The sequence below is a fragment of the Taudactylus pleione genome, unplaced genomic scaffold, assembly GCF_031769625.1.
Source record: "Taudactylus pleione unplaced genomic scaffold, aTauple2 ptg000875l, whole genome shotgun sequence".
In the NCBI taxonomy this organism is placed as follows: domain Eukaryota; kingdom Metazoa; phylum Chordata; class Amphibia; order Anura; family Myobatrachidae; genus Taudactylus; species Taudactylus pleione.
In genome coordinates this window covers 2,270,276-2,285,668 of record NW_028285277.1, presented here as the reverse complement: position 1 = coordinate 2,285,668, position 15,393 = coordinate 2,270,276, and the positions used below count along the sequence as shown (strand labels likewise).

Below are 15,393 nucleotides of genomic sequence, written 5' to 3'. Positions count from 1 at the left end.
GTATTACTTCTTATGTATTGTATAGCTAGATTTAATTCTCAGTATCTGTTCCCATGTTGTATGTATGGATGGCTGCTCAGTACCACTTCTCATGTACTGTATAGCTAGATGTAATTCTCAGTATCTGTTCCCATGTTGTGTGTATGGATGGCTGCTCAGTACCACTTCTCATGTATTGTATAGCTAGATGTAATTCTCAGTATCTGTTCCCATGCTGTATGTATGGATGGCTGCTCAGTACCACTTCTCATGTATTGTATAGCTAGATGTAATTCTCAGTATCTGTTCCCATGCTGTATGTATGGATGGCTGCTCAGTACCACTTCTCATGTATTGTATAGCTAGATGTAATTCTCAGTATCTGTTCCAATGCTGTATGTATGGATGGCTGCTCAGTACCACTTCTCATGTATTGTATAGCTAGATGTAATTCTCAGTATCTGTTCCCATGCTGTATGTATGGATGACTGCTCAGTACCACTTCTCATGTATTGTATAGCTAGATGTAATTCTCAGTATCTGTTCCCATGCTGTATGTATGGATGGTTGCTCAGTACCACTTCTTATGTACTGTATAGCTAGATGTAATTCTCAGTATCTGTTCCCATGCTGTATGTATGGATGGCTGCTCAGTACCACTTCTCATGTATTGTATAGCTAGGTGTAATTCTCAGTATATGTTCCCATGCTGTATGTATGGATGGCTGCTCAGTACCACTTCTCATGTATTGTATAGCTAGGTGTAATTCTCAGTATCTGTTCTGAAACTGTACGTAATGGGACAGCTGCATTTATTATATAGCCAGATGTAATTCTCAGTATCTGTTCCAATGCTGTGTGTATGGATGGCTGCTCAGTACCACTTCTCATGTATTGTATAGCTAGATGTAATTCTCAGTATATGTACCCATGCTGTGTGTATGGATGGCTGCTCAGTACCACTTCTCATGTATTATACAGCTAGATGTAATTCTCAGTATCTGTTCCCATGTTGTATGTATAGATGGTTGCTCAGTACCACTTCTCATGTATTGTATAGCTAGATGTAATTCTCAGTATCTGTTCCCATGCTGTATGTATGGATGGCTGCTCAGTACCACTTCTCATGGATTGTATAGCTAGATGTAATTCTCAGTATCTGTTCCCATGCTGTATGTATGGATGGCTGCTCAGTACCACTTCTAATGTATTGTATAGCTAGATGTAATTCTCAGTATCTGTTCCCATGCTGTATGTATGGATGGCTGCTCAGTACCACTTCTCATGTATTGTATAGCTAGATGTAATTCTCAGTATATGTTCCCATGCTGTATGTATGGATGGCTGCTCAGTACCACTTCTCATGTATTGTATAGCTAGATGTAATTCTCAGTATCTGTTCCCATGCTGTGTGCATGGATGGCTGCTCAGTATTACTTCTCATGTATTGTATAGCTAGATGTCATTCTCAGTATATGTACCCATGCTGTGTGTATGGATGGCTGCTCAGTACCACTTCTCATGTATTATACAGCTAGATGTAATTCTCAGTATCTGTTCCCATGTTGTATGTATAGATGGTTGCTCAGTACCACTTCTCATGTATTGTATAGCTAGATGTAATTCTCAGTATCTGTTCCCATGCTGTATGTATGGATGGCTGCTCAGTACCACTTCTCATGGATTGTATAGCTAGATGTAATTCTCAGTATCTGTTCCCATGCTGTATGTATGGATGGCTGCTCAGTATTACTTCTCATGTATTGTATAGCTAGATGTAATTCTCAGTATCTGTTCCCATGTTGTATGTATAGATGGTTGCTCAGTACCACTTCTCATGTATTGTATAGCTAGATGTAATTCTCAGTATCTGTTCCCATGCTGTATGTATGGATGGCTGCTCAGTACCACTTCTCATGGATTGTATAGCTAGATGTAATTCTCAGTATCTGTTCCCATGCTGTGTGTATGGATGGCTGCTCAGTACCACTTCTCATGTATTGTATAGCTAGATGTAATTCTCAGTATCTGTTCCCATGCTGTATGTATGGATGGCTGCTCAGTACCACTTCTAATGTATTTTATAGCTAGATGTAATTCTCAGTATCTGTTCCCATGCTGTATGTATGGATGGCTGCTCAGTACCACTTCTTATGTATTGTATAGCTAGATGTAATTCTCAGTATCTGTTCCCATGTTGTATGTATGGATGGCTGCTCAGTATTACTTCTTATGTACTGTATAGCTAGATGTAATTCTCAGTATCTGTTCCCATGCTGTGTGTACAGATGGCTGCTCAGTACCACTTCTCATGTATTGTATAGCTAGATGTAATTCTCAGTATCTGTTCCCATGCTGTATGGATGGATGACTGCTCAGTACCACTTCTAATGTATTGTATAGCTAGGTGTAATTCTCAGTATCTGTTCCCATGCTGTATGTATGGATGGCTGCTCAGTACCACTTCTCATGTATTGTATAGCTAGATGTAATTCTCAGTATCTGTTCCCATGCTGTATGGATGGATGACTGCTCAGTACCACTTCTCATGTATTGTATAGCTAGGTGTAATTCTCAGTATCTGTTCCCATGCTGTATGTATGGATGGCTGCTCAGTACCACTTCTCATGTATTGTATAGCTAGATGTAATTCTCAGTATATGTACCCATGCTGTGTGTATGGATGGCTGCTCAGTACCACTTCTCATGTATTATACAGCTAGATGTAATTCTCAGTATCTGTTCCCATGTTGTATGTATAGATGGTTGCTCAGTACCACTTCTCATGTATTGTATAGCTAGATGTAATTCTCAGTATATGTTCCCATGCTGTGTGTATGGATGGCTGCTCAGTACCACTTCTAATGTATTGTATAGCTAGATGTAATTCTCAGTATCTGTTCCCATGCTGTATGTATGGATGGCTGCTCAGTAGCACTTCTCATGTATTGTATAGCTAGGTGTAATTCTCAGTATCTGTTCCCATGCTGTGTGTATGGATGACTGCTCAGTACCACTTCTCATGTATTGTATAGCTAGATGTAATTCTCAGTATCTGTTCCCATGCTGTATGTATGGATGACTGCTCAGTACCACTTCTCATGTATTGTATAGCTAGATGTAATTCTCAGTATCTGTTCCCATGCTGCATGTATGGATGGCTGCTCAGTACCACTTCTCATGTATTGTATAGCTAGGTGTAATTCTCAGTATCTGTTCCCATGCTGTATGTATGGATGGCTGCTCAGTATTACTTCTCATGTATTGTATAGCTAGATGTAATTCTCAGTATCTGTTCCCATGCTGTATGTATGGATGGCTGCTCAGTATTACTTCTCATGTATTGTATAGCTAGATGTAATTCTCAGTATCTGTTCCCATGCTGTGTGTATGGATGGCTGCTCAGTACCACTTCTAATGTATTGTATAGCTAGATGTAATTCTCAGTATATGTACCCATGCTGTGTGTATGGATGGCTGCTCAGTACCACTTCTCATGTATTATACAGCTAGATGTAATTCTCAGTATCTGTTCCCATGTTGTATGTATAGATGGTTGCTCAGTACCACTTCTCATGTATTGTATAGCTAGATGTAATTCTCAGTATCTGTTCCCATGCTGTATGTATGGATGGCTGCTCAGTACCACTTCTCATGTATTGTATAGCTAGATGTAATTCTCAGTATCTGTTCCCATGCTGTATGTATGGATGGTTGACCAGTACCACTTCTCATGTATTGTATAGCTAGATGTAATTCTCAGTATCTGTTCCCATGCTGTATGGATGGATGACTGCTCAGTACCACTTCTCATGTATTGTATAGCTAGGTGTAATTCTCAGTATCTGTTCCCATGCTGTATGTATGGATGGCTGCTCAGTACCACTTCTCATGTATTGTATAGCTAGATGTAATTCTCAGTATCTGTTCCCATGCTGTATGGATGGATGACTGCTCAGTACCACTTCTCATGTATTGTATAGCTAGGTGTAATTCTCAGTATCTGTTCCCATGCTGTATGTATGGATGGCTGCTCAGTACCACTTCTCATGTATTGTATAGCTAGATGTAATTCTCAGTATCTGTTCCCATGCTGTATGTATGGATGGCTGCTCAGTATTACTTCTCATGTATTGTATAGCTAGATGTAATTCTCAGTATATGTACCCATGCTGTGTGTATGGATGGCTGCTCAGTACCACTTCTCATGTATTATACAGCTAGATGTAATTCTCAGTATCTGTTCCCATGTTGTATGTATAGATGGTTGCTCAGTACCACTTCTCATGTATTGTATAGCTAGATGTAATTCTCAGTATCTGTTCCCATGCTGTGTGTATGGATGGCTGCTCAGTACCACTTCTCATGGATTGTATAGCTAGATGTAATTCTCAGTATCTGTTCCCATGCTGTATGTATGGATGGCTGCTCAGTACCACTTCTAATGTATTGTATAGCTAGATGTAATTCTCAGTATCTGTTCCCATGCTGTATGTATGGATGGCTGCTCAGTACCACTTCTTATGTATTGTATAGCTAGATGTAATTCTCAGTATCTGTTCCCATGCTGTGTGTACGGATGGCTGCTCAGTACCACTTCTAATGTATTGTATAGCTAGATGTAATTCTCAGTATCTGTTCCCATGCTGTATGGATGGATGACTGCTCAGTACCACTTCTCATGTATTGTATAGCTAGGTGTAATTCTCAGTATCTGTTCCCATGCTGTATGTATGGATGGCTGCTCAGTACCACTTCTCATGTATTGTATAGCTAGATGTAATTCTCAGTATCTGTTCCCATGCTGTGTGTACGGATGGCTGCTCAGTACCACTTCTAATGTATTGTATAGCTAGATGTAATTCTCAGTATATGTTCCCATGCTGTATGTATGGATGGTTGACCAGTACCACTTCTCATGTATTGTATAGCTAGATGTAATTCTCAGTATCTGTTCCCATGCTGTATGGATGGATGACTGCTCAGTACCACTTCTCATGTATTGTATAGCTAGGTGTAATTCTCAGTATCTGTTCCCATGCTGTATGTATGGATGGCTGCTCAGTACCACTTCTCATGTATTGTATAGCTAGATGTAATTCTCAGTATCTGTTCCCATGCTGTATGTATGGATGGCTGCTCAGTATTACTTCTTATGTACTGTATAGCTAGATGTAATTCTCAGTATCTGTTCCCATGCTGTATGTATGGATGGCTGCTCAGTATTACTTCTTATGTACTGTATAGCTAGATGTAATTCTCAGTATCTGTTCCCATGCTGTATGTATGGATGGCTGCTCAGTATTACTTCTCATGTATTGTATAGCTAGATGTAATTCTCAGTATATGTACCCATGCTGTGTGTATGGATGGCTGCTCAGTACCACTTCTCATGTATTATACAGCTAGATGTAATTCTCAGTATCTGTTCCCATGTTGTATGTATAGATGGTTGCTCAGTACCACTTCTCATGTATTGTATAGCTAGATGTAATTCTCAGTATCTGTTCCCATGCTGTGTGTATGGATGGCTGCTCAGTACCACTTCTCATGGATTGTATAGCTAGATGTAATTCTCAGTATCTGTTCCCATGCTGTATGTATGGATGGCTGCTCAGTACCACTTCTAATGTATTGTATAGCTAGATGTAATTCTCAGTATCTGTTCCCATGCTGTATGTATGGATGGCTGCTCAGTACCACTTCTTATGTATTGTATAGCTAGATGTAATTCTCAGTATCTGTTCCCATGCTGTGTGTACGGATGGCTGCTCAGTACCACTTCTAATGTATTGTATAGCTAGATGTAATTCTCAGTATCTGTTCCCATGCTGTATGTATGGATGGTTGACCAGTACCACTTCTCATGTATTGTATAGCTAGATGTAATTCTCAGTATCTGTTCCCATGCTGTATGGATGGATGACTGCTCAGTACCACTTCTCATGTATTGTATAGCTAGGTGTAATTCTCAGTATCTGTTCCCATGCTGTATGTATGGATGGCTGCTCAGTACCACTTCTCATGTATTGTATAGCTAGATGTAATTCTCAGTATCTGTTCCCATGCTGTATGTATGGATGGCTGCTCAGTATTACTTCTTATGTACTGTATAGCTAGATGTAATTCTCAGTGTCTGTTCTGAAACTGTAGGTAATGGGACAGCTGCATTTATTATATAGCCAGATGTAATTCTCAGTATCTGTTCCAATGCTGTGTGTATGGATGGCTGCTCAGTACCACTTCTAATGTATTGTATAGCTAGATGTAATTCTCAGTATCTGTTCCCATGCTGTGTGTATGGATGGTTGCTCAGTACCACTTCTCATGTATTGTATAGCTAGATGTAATTCTCAGTATCTGTTCCCATGCTGTATGTATGGATGGCTGCTCAGTACCACTTCTAATGTATTGTATAGCTAGATGTAATTCTCAGTATCTGTTCCCATGCTGTGTGTATGGATGGTTGCTCAGTACCACTTCTCATGTATTGTATAGCTAGATGTAATTCTCAGTATCTGTTGGTACGCTGTATGTAAGGAACAGCTGCGTAGTCACATATGGAACCTCCATCTACATTACCATATGCACAGAAACATTTGCTATGAGCACTATACCTGACAGGACAAAACATCTGGATAAGTGGGTTATATTATTATGTAAAGTACATGAGATCTATTTCTCTTCTATAAACTTGGACTGGACAGTGAAGGACACAGTGACTGTATTATACGGGATAGTCTGGCAGTTATATCACAGTGACTGTATTATACGGGATAGTCTGGCATTTATTTCACAGTGACTGTTATACAGAGTAGTCTGGCAGTTATGTCACAGTGACTATTATACAGAGTAGTCTGGCAGTTATGTCACAGTGACTGTATCATACGGTGTAGTCTGGCAGTTATGTCACAGTGACTGTATTATACACAGTAGTCTGGCAGTTATATAACAGTGACTGTATTATATAGAGTAGTCTGGCAGTTATGTCACAGTGACTGTATCATACGGTGTAGTCTGGCAGTTATATCACAGGGACTGTATTATACAGAGTAGTCTGGCAGTTATGTCACAGTGACTGTATCATACGGTGTAGTCTGACAGTTATATCACAAGGACTGTATTATACAGAGTAGTCTGGCAGTTATGTCACAGTGACTATTTTACAGAGTAGTCTGGCAGTTATATCACAGAGACTGTATTATACAGAGTAGTCTGGCAGTTATGTCACAGAGAATATATTATACAGAGTAGTCTGGCAGTTATGTCACAGTGACTGTATCATACGGTGTAGTCTGGCAGTTATATCACAGAGAATATATTATACAGAGTAGTCTGGCAGTTATGTCACAGTGACTGTATCATACGGTGTAGTCTGGCAGTTATGTCACAGTGACTATTTTACAGAGTAGTCTGGCAGTTATATCACAGGGACTGAATTATACAGAGTAGTCTGGCAGTTATATCACAGTGACTGTATTATACAGAGTAGTCTGTAGTCTGGCAGTTATATCACAGTGACTGTACTATACGGGACAGACTGGTAGTTATATCACAGTGACTGTATTATATGGAATAGTCAGGCAGTTATATCACAGTGACGGTATTATACAGGATGGTCTGGCAGTTATGTCACAGTGACGGTATTATACAGGATAGTCTGGCAGTTATGTCACAGTGACTATCTTGCAGAGTAGTCTGTCAGTTATATCACATTGACTGTATTATACAGAGTAGTCTGGCAGTTATGTCACAGTGACTGTATTATACAGAGTAGTATGGCAGTTATGTCACAGTGACTGTATTATACAGAGTAGTCTGTCAGTTATATCACATTGACTGTATTATACAGAGTAGTATGGCAGTTATATCACAGTGACAGTATCATACGGTGTAGTATGGCAGTTATATCACAGTGACTGTATTATACAGAGTAGTCTGGCAGTTATATCACAGTGACTGTATTATACAGAGTAGTCTGGCAGTTATGTCACAGTGACTATTATACAGAGTAGTCTGGTAGTTATATCACAGTGACTGTATTATATGGGATTAGTCTGGCAGTTATGTCACAGTGACTGTATTATACAGAGTAGTCTGGCAGTTATATCACAGTGACTGTATTATACGGGATAGTCTGGTAGTTATATCACAGTGACTGTATTATACAAAGTAGTGTGGCAGTTATGTTACAGTGACTATTATACGGTGTAGTCTGGCAGTTATATCACAGTGACTGTATTATATGGGATTAGTCTGGCAGTTATATCACAGTTACTGTACTATACGGGAAAGTCTGGCAGTTATATCCCAGTGACTGTACTATACGGGACAGACTGGTATTTATATCACAGTGACTGTATTATATGGGATAGTCTGGCAGTTATATCACAGTGACTATATTATACGGGATAGTCTGGCAGTTATATCACAGTGACTATATTATACGGGATAGTCTGGCAGTTATATCACAGTGACTATCCTACGGTGTAGTCTGGCAGTAACATTGTGCATCGTGATATACGGTTGGGTAGATTATTCATTCGTGTTCTCTGTTTTGTTACGGCACAGTGGTAAACAAGACTCACTGACAATAGACAGAATTCAAAGGGAGCACGAAAAGCAGAGTCTGGGATTTGAGGGTAAATGTTTCCATCCATGCAGGAATCCGAGGACTGTCCCACTTACGGATGGATACAATATCACAAATTGTGTTTCCACAGTGGGTACAATATTAGATCAGCTACAACTGTCACTCATTACCGGAACCCCAATCATATTGTACATGCCGAGTGTCTCACATGAATCGGGGCTAAAACTAGCAAATCTAACGCACGGTTCACGGTGTAAGGACAGAATAATGGGTCAGAATACAGCCACATGTAACAACGTAACTTTCTCCATACACCATTGTAACAAGTGACTCCTGTGCTTTATACTCTAACCCCAGCGTTTCATCGCATTTCTCACCCCCTGATGCTGAAACTAATAACTAATGATTAAATGACATAGCTACAAACCAGCCAAACAAAGGCAATGTATCAATGTATTTAGTGACATGTGCAGGAGGGTGTGCCCAAACCAATGAATGAAAGGTAGACAACCCCTTCTCCCAATAGACAGACATGTACCCATCAGTGCAATACCCACATACATACTATGTCAGCGGGAGAAAGACTGACAGCCGCCAATCACCTCACGCCCGGCGGAGACTCACCATTTGTGATCTGTTCTTAGGACAGCCATTGATGTCTTCAATCTTCTCATTTGCTGATGGAAAATTGAAGAGGAGATAATTATCCAGTGGTCACATTGCCGTATAACAAGTAAGTGTGTGACATACTGAAAGTCGTGCAGAAAGGTGGGGGGTGGGCAGGGGGGTTTAATGCGAGTGGGCCCACCCCAGACAGCTGAAGGAAGGTCATCTGGGGAAGGGAGACAACTGTTCCTGGCTTTAACAGATCTAAAATCGTCCAGAAACCATGTGAGAAGACCTGTAATGTCCAGCACAATACACACTTACAGTATGGATAATGTATCTGCTGGTCCTATAGAGGTAATATCTAATAATAACACTAATCAGCACAATACACACTTATAGTATGGATAATGTATCTGCTGGTCCTATAGAGGTAATATCTAATAATAACACTAATCAGCACAATACACACTTATAGTATGGATAATGCATCTGCTGGTTCTATAGAGGTAATACACTAATATCTAATAATAACATTAATATCAGCACATTACACACTTACAGTATGGATAATGTATCTGCTGGTTCTATAGAGGTAATAACTAATAATAACACTAATCAGCACAATACACACTTATAGAATGGATAATGTATCTGCTGGTTCCATAGAGGTAATAACTAATAATAACACTAATCAGCACAATACACACTTATAGTATGGATAATGTATCTGCTGGCTCTATAGAGGTAATAACTAATAATAACACTAATCAGCACAATACACACTTATAGAATGGATAATGTATCTGCTGGTTCCATAGAGGTAATAACTAATAATAACACTAATCAGCACAATACACACTTACAGTATGAATAATGTATCTGCTGGTTCTATAGAGGTAATACACTAATATCTAATAATAATACTAATCAGCACAATACACACTTATAGTATGGATAATGTATCTGCTGGTCCTATAGAGGTAATACACTAATATCTAATAATAACACTAATATCAGTACATTACACACTTATAGTATGGATAATGAATCTGCTGGTTCTATAGAGGTAATATCTAATACTAACACTAATCAGCACAATACACACTTATAGTATGGATAATGTATCTGCTGGTCCTATAGAGGTAATACACTAATATCTAATAATAACACTAATATCAGTACATTACACACTTATAGTATGGATAATGAATCTGCTGGTTCTATAGAGGTAATATCTAATAATAACACTAATCAGCACAATACACACTTATAGAATGGATAATGTATCTGCTGGTTCTATAGAGGTAATACACTAATAATAACACTAATATCAGCACAATACACACTTATAGTATGGATAATGTATCTGCTGGCTCTATAGAGGTAATATCTAATAATAACACTAATCAGCACAATACACACTTATAGTATGGATAATGTATCTGCTGGTCCTATAGAGGTAATACACTAATATCTAATAATAACACTAATATCAGCAAATTACACTTATAGTATGGATAATGAATCTGCTGGTTCTATAGAGGTAATATCTAATAATAACACTAATCAGTACAATACACACTTATAGTATGGATAATGTATCTGCTGGTTCTATAGAGGTAATACACTAATATCTAATAATAACACTAATATCAGTACATTACACACTTATAGTATGGATAATGAATCTGCTGGTTCTATAGAGGTAATATCTAATAATAACACTAATATCAGCACATTACACACTTACAGTATGGATAATGTATCTGCTGATTCTATAGGGGTAATACACTAATATCTAATAATAACACTAATATCAGTACATTACACACTTATAGTATGGATAATGTATCTGCTGGTTCTATAGAGGTAATATCTAATAATAACACTAATCAGCACAATACACACTTACAGTATGGATAATGTATCTGCTGGTTCTATAGAGGTAATACACTAATATCTAATAATAACACTAATATCAGTACATTACACACTTATAGTATGGATAATGTATCTGCTGGTTCTATAGAGGTAATATCTAATAATAACACTAATCAGCACAATACACACTTACAGTATGGATAATGTATCTGCTGGTCCTATAGAGGTAATACACTAATATCTAATAATAACACTAATATCAGCACAAAACACACTTACAGTATGGATAATGTATCTGCTGGTTCTATAGAGGTAATACACTAATATCTAATAATAACACTAATCAGCACAATACACACTTACAGTATGGATAATGTATCTGCTGGTTCTATAGAGGTAATACACTAATATCTAATAATAACACTAATATCAGTACATTACACACTTATAGTATGGATAATGTATCTGCTGGTTCTATAGAGGTAATATCTAATAATAACACTAATATCAGCACAATACACACTTACAGTATGGATAATGTATCTGCTGGTCCTATAGAGGTAATACACTAATATCTAATAATAACACTAATATCAGCACAAAACACACTTACAGTATGGATAATGTATCTGCTGGTTCTATAGAGGTAATACACTAATATCTAATAATAACACTAATCAGCACAATACACACTTATAGTATGGATAATGTATCTGCTGGTTCTATAGAGGTAATACACTAATATCTAATAATAACACTAATACCAGCACATTACACACTTACAGTATGGATAATGTATCTGCTGGTTCTATAGAGGTAATACACTAATATCTAATAATAACACTAATATCAGCACATTACACACTTACAGTATGGATAATGTATCTGCTGGTCCTATAGAGGTAATACACTAATATCTAATAATAACACTAATATCAGTACATTACACACTTATAGTATGGATAATGAATCTGCTGGTTCTATAGAGGTAATATCTAATAATAACACTAATCAGTACAATACACACTTATAGTATGGATAATGTATCTGCTGGTTCTATAGAGGTAATACACTAATATCTAATAATAACACTAATATCAGTACATTACACACTTATAGTATGGATAATGAATCTGCTGGTTCTATAGAGGTAATATCTAATAATAACACTAATATCAGCACATTACACACTTACAGTATGGATAATGTATCTGCTGGTTCTATAGAGGTAATACACTAATATCTAATAATAACACTAATCAGCACAATACACACTTATAGTATGGATAATGTATCTGCTGGTTCTATAGAGGTAATACACTAATATCTAATAATAACACTAATACCAGCACATTACACACTTACAGTATGGATAATGTATCTGCTGGTTCTATAGAGGAAATACACTAATATCTAATAATAACACTAATATCAGCACATTACACACTTACAGTATGGATAATGTATCTGCTGGTTCTATAGAGGTAATATCTAATAATAACACTAATATCAGCACAATACACACTTATAGTATGGATAATGTATCTGCTGGTCCTATAGAGGTAATACACTAATATCTAATAATAACACTAATAATAACACTAATATCTATTAATAACACTAATATCAGCACAATACACACTTATAGTATGGATAATGTATCTGCTGGTTCTATAGAGGTAATACACTAATAATAATACTAATAATAACACTAATATCAGCACAATACACACTTATAGCATGGATAATGTATCTGCTGGTTCTATAGAGGTAATATCTAATAATAACACTAATATCAGCACAATACACACTTATAGTATGGATAATGTATCTGCTGGTTCTATAGAGGTAATACACTAATATCTAATAATAACACTAATATCAGTACATTACACACTTATAGTATGGATAATGTATCTGCTGGTTCTATAGAGGTAATATCTAATAATAACACTAATATCAGCACAATACACACTTACAGTATGGATAATGCATCTGCTGGTTCTATAGAGGTAATACACTAATATCTAATAATAATACTAATCAGCACAATACACACTTACAGTATGGATAATGTATCTGCTGGTCCTATAGAGGTAATACACTAATATCTAATAATAACACTAATATCAGCACAATACACTTATAGTATGGATAATGTATCTGCTGGTTCTATAGAGGTAATATCTAATAATAACACTAATCAGCACAATACACACTTATAGTATGGATAATGTATCTGCTGGTCCTATAGAGGTAATACACTAATATCTAATAATAACACTAATATCAGCAAATTACACTTATAGTATGGATAATGTAACTGCTGGTCCTATAGAGGTAATACACTAATAATAATACTAATAATAACACTAATATCAGCACAATACACACTTATAGCATGGATAATGTATCTGCTGGTTCTATAGAGGTAATATCTATTAATAACACTAATATCAGCACAATACACACTTATAGCATGGATAATGTATCTGCTGGTTCTATAGAGGTAATACACTAACACTAATATCTAATAATAACGCTAATATCAGCACAATACACACTTATAGTATGGATAATGTATCTGCTGGTCCTATAGAGGTAATACACTAATATCTAATAATAACACTAATATCAGCAAATTACACTTATAGTATAAATAATGTATCTGCTGGTTCTATAGAGGTAATACACTAATATCGAATAATAACACTAATAATAACACTAATATCTATTAATAACACTAATATCAGCACAATACACACTTATAGTATGGATAATGTATCTGCTGGTTCTATAGAGGTAATACACTAATAATAATACTAATAATAACACTAATATCAGCACAATACACACTTATAGTATGGATAATGTATCTGCTGGTCCTATAGAGGTAATACACTAATATCTAATAATAACACTAATATCAGTAGAATACACACATATAGTATGGATAATGTATCTGCTGGTTCTATAGAGGTAATAACTAATATCTAATAATAACACTAATATCAGTACATTACACACTTACAGTATGGATAATGTATCTGCTGGTTCTATAGAGGTAATATCTAATAATAACACTAATATCAGCACAATACACACTTACAGTATGGATAATGTATCTGCTGGTCCTATAGAGGTAATACACTAATATCTAATAATAACACTAATATCAGTACATTACACACTTATAGTATGGATAATGCATCTGCTGGTTCTATAGAGGTAATATCTAATAATAACACTAATATCAGCACAATACACACTTATAGTATGGATAATGCATCTGCTGGTTCTATAGAGGTAATACACTAATATCTAATAATAATACTAATCAGCACAATACACACTTACAGTATGGATAATGTATCTGCTGGTCCTATAGAGGTAATACACTAATATCTAATAATAATACTAATATCAGCACAATACACTTATAGTATGGATAATGTATCTGCTGGTTCTATAGAGGTAATATCTAATAATAACACTAATCAGCACAATACACACTTATAGTATGGATAATGTATCTGCTGGTCCTATAGAGGTAATACACTAATATCTAATAATAACACTAATATCAGCAAATTACACTTATAGTATGGATAATGTAACTGCTGGTCCTATAGAGGTAATACACTAATATCTAATAATAACACTAATATCAGCAAATTACACTTATAGTATGGATAATGTAACTGCTGGTCCTATAGAGGTAATACACTAATAATAATACTAATAATAACACTAATATCAGCACAATACACACTTATAGCATGGATAATGTATCTGCTGGTTCTATAGAGGTAATATCTATTAATAACACTAATATCAGCACAATACACACTTATAGCATGGATAATGTATCTGCTGGTTCTATAGAGGTAATACACTAACACTAATATCTAATAATAACGCTAATATCAGCACAATACACACTTATAGTATGGATAATGTATCTGCTGGTCCTATAGAGGTAATACACTAATATCTAATAATAACACTAATATCAGCAAATTACACTTATAGTATAAATAATGTATCTGCTGGTTCTATAGAGGTAATACACTAATATCGAATAATAACACTAATAATAACACTAATATCTATTAATAACACTAATATCAGCACAATACACACTTATAGTATGGATAATGTATCTGCTGGTTCTATAGAGGTAATATCTAATAATAACACTAATCAGCACAATACACACTTACAGTATGGATAATGTATCTGCTGGTTCTATAGGGGTAATACACTAATATCTAATAATAACACTAATATCAGCACAATACACACACAGTATGGATAATGTATCTGCTGGT

The 15,393-nt window shown here is 36.1% G+C and overlaps 1 protein-coding gene across 10 annotated transcripts in view; it reads right to left on the bottom strand.

Moving 5' to 3' along the window:
* NAV2 (neuron navigator 2) overlaps positions 1-15,393 on the bottom strand; it is a 637,654-nt gene that overhangs the window by 199,155 nt on the left and 423,106 nt on the right. For all 10 annotated transcript variants that reach the window (XM_088458930.1, XM_088458933.1, XM_088458923.1 and 7 more), the window contains one exon: positions 9,197-9,249. In XM_088458930.1, the coding sequence (XP_088315056.1) occupies positions 9,197-9,249 (53 nt within the window). The remainder of the gene's footprint in view (positions 1-9,196; positions 9,250-15,393) is intronic.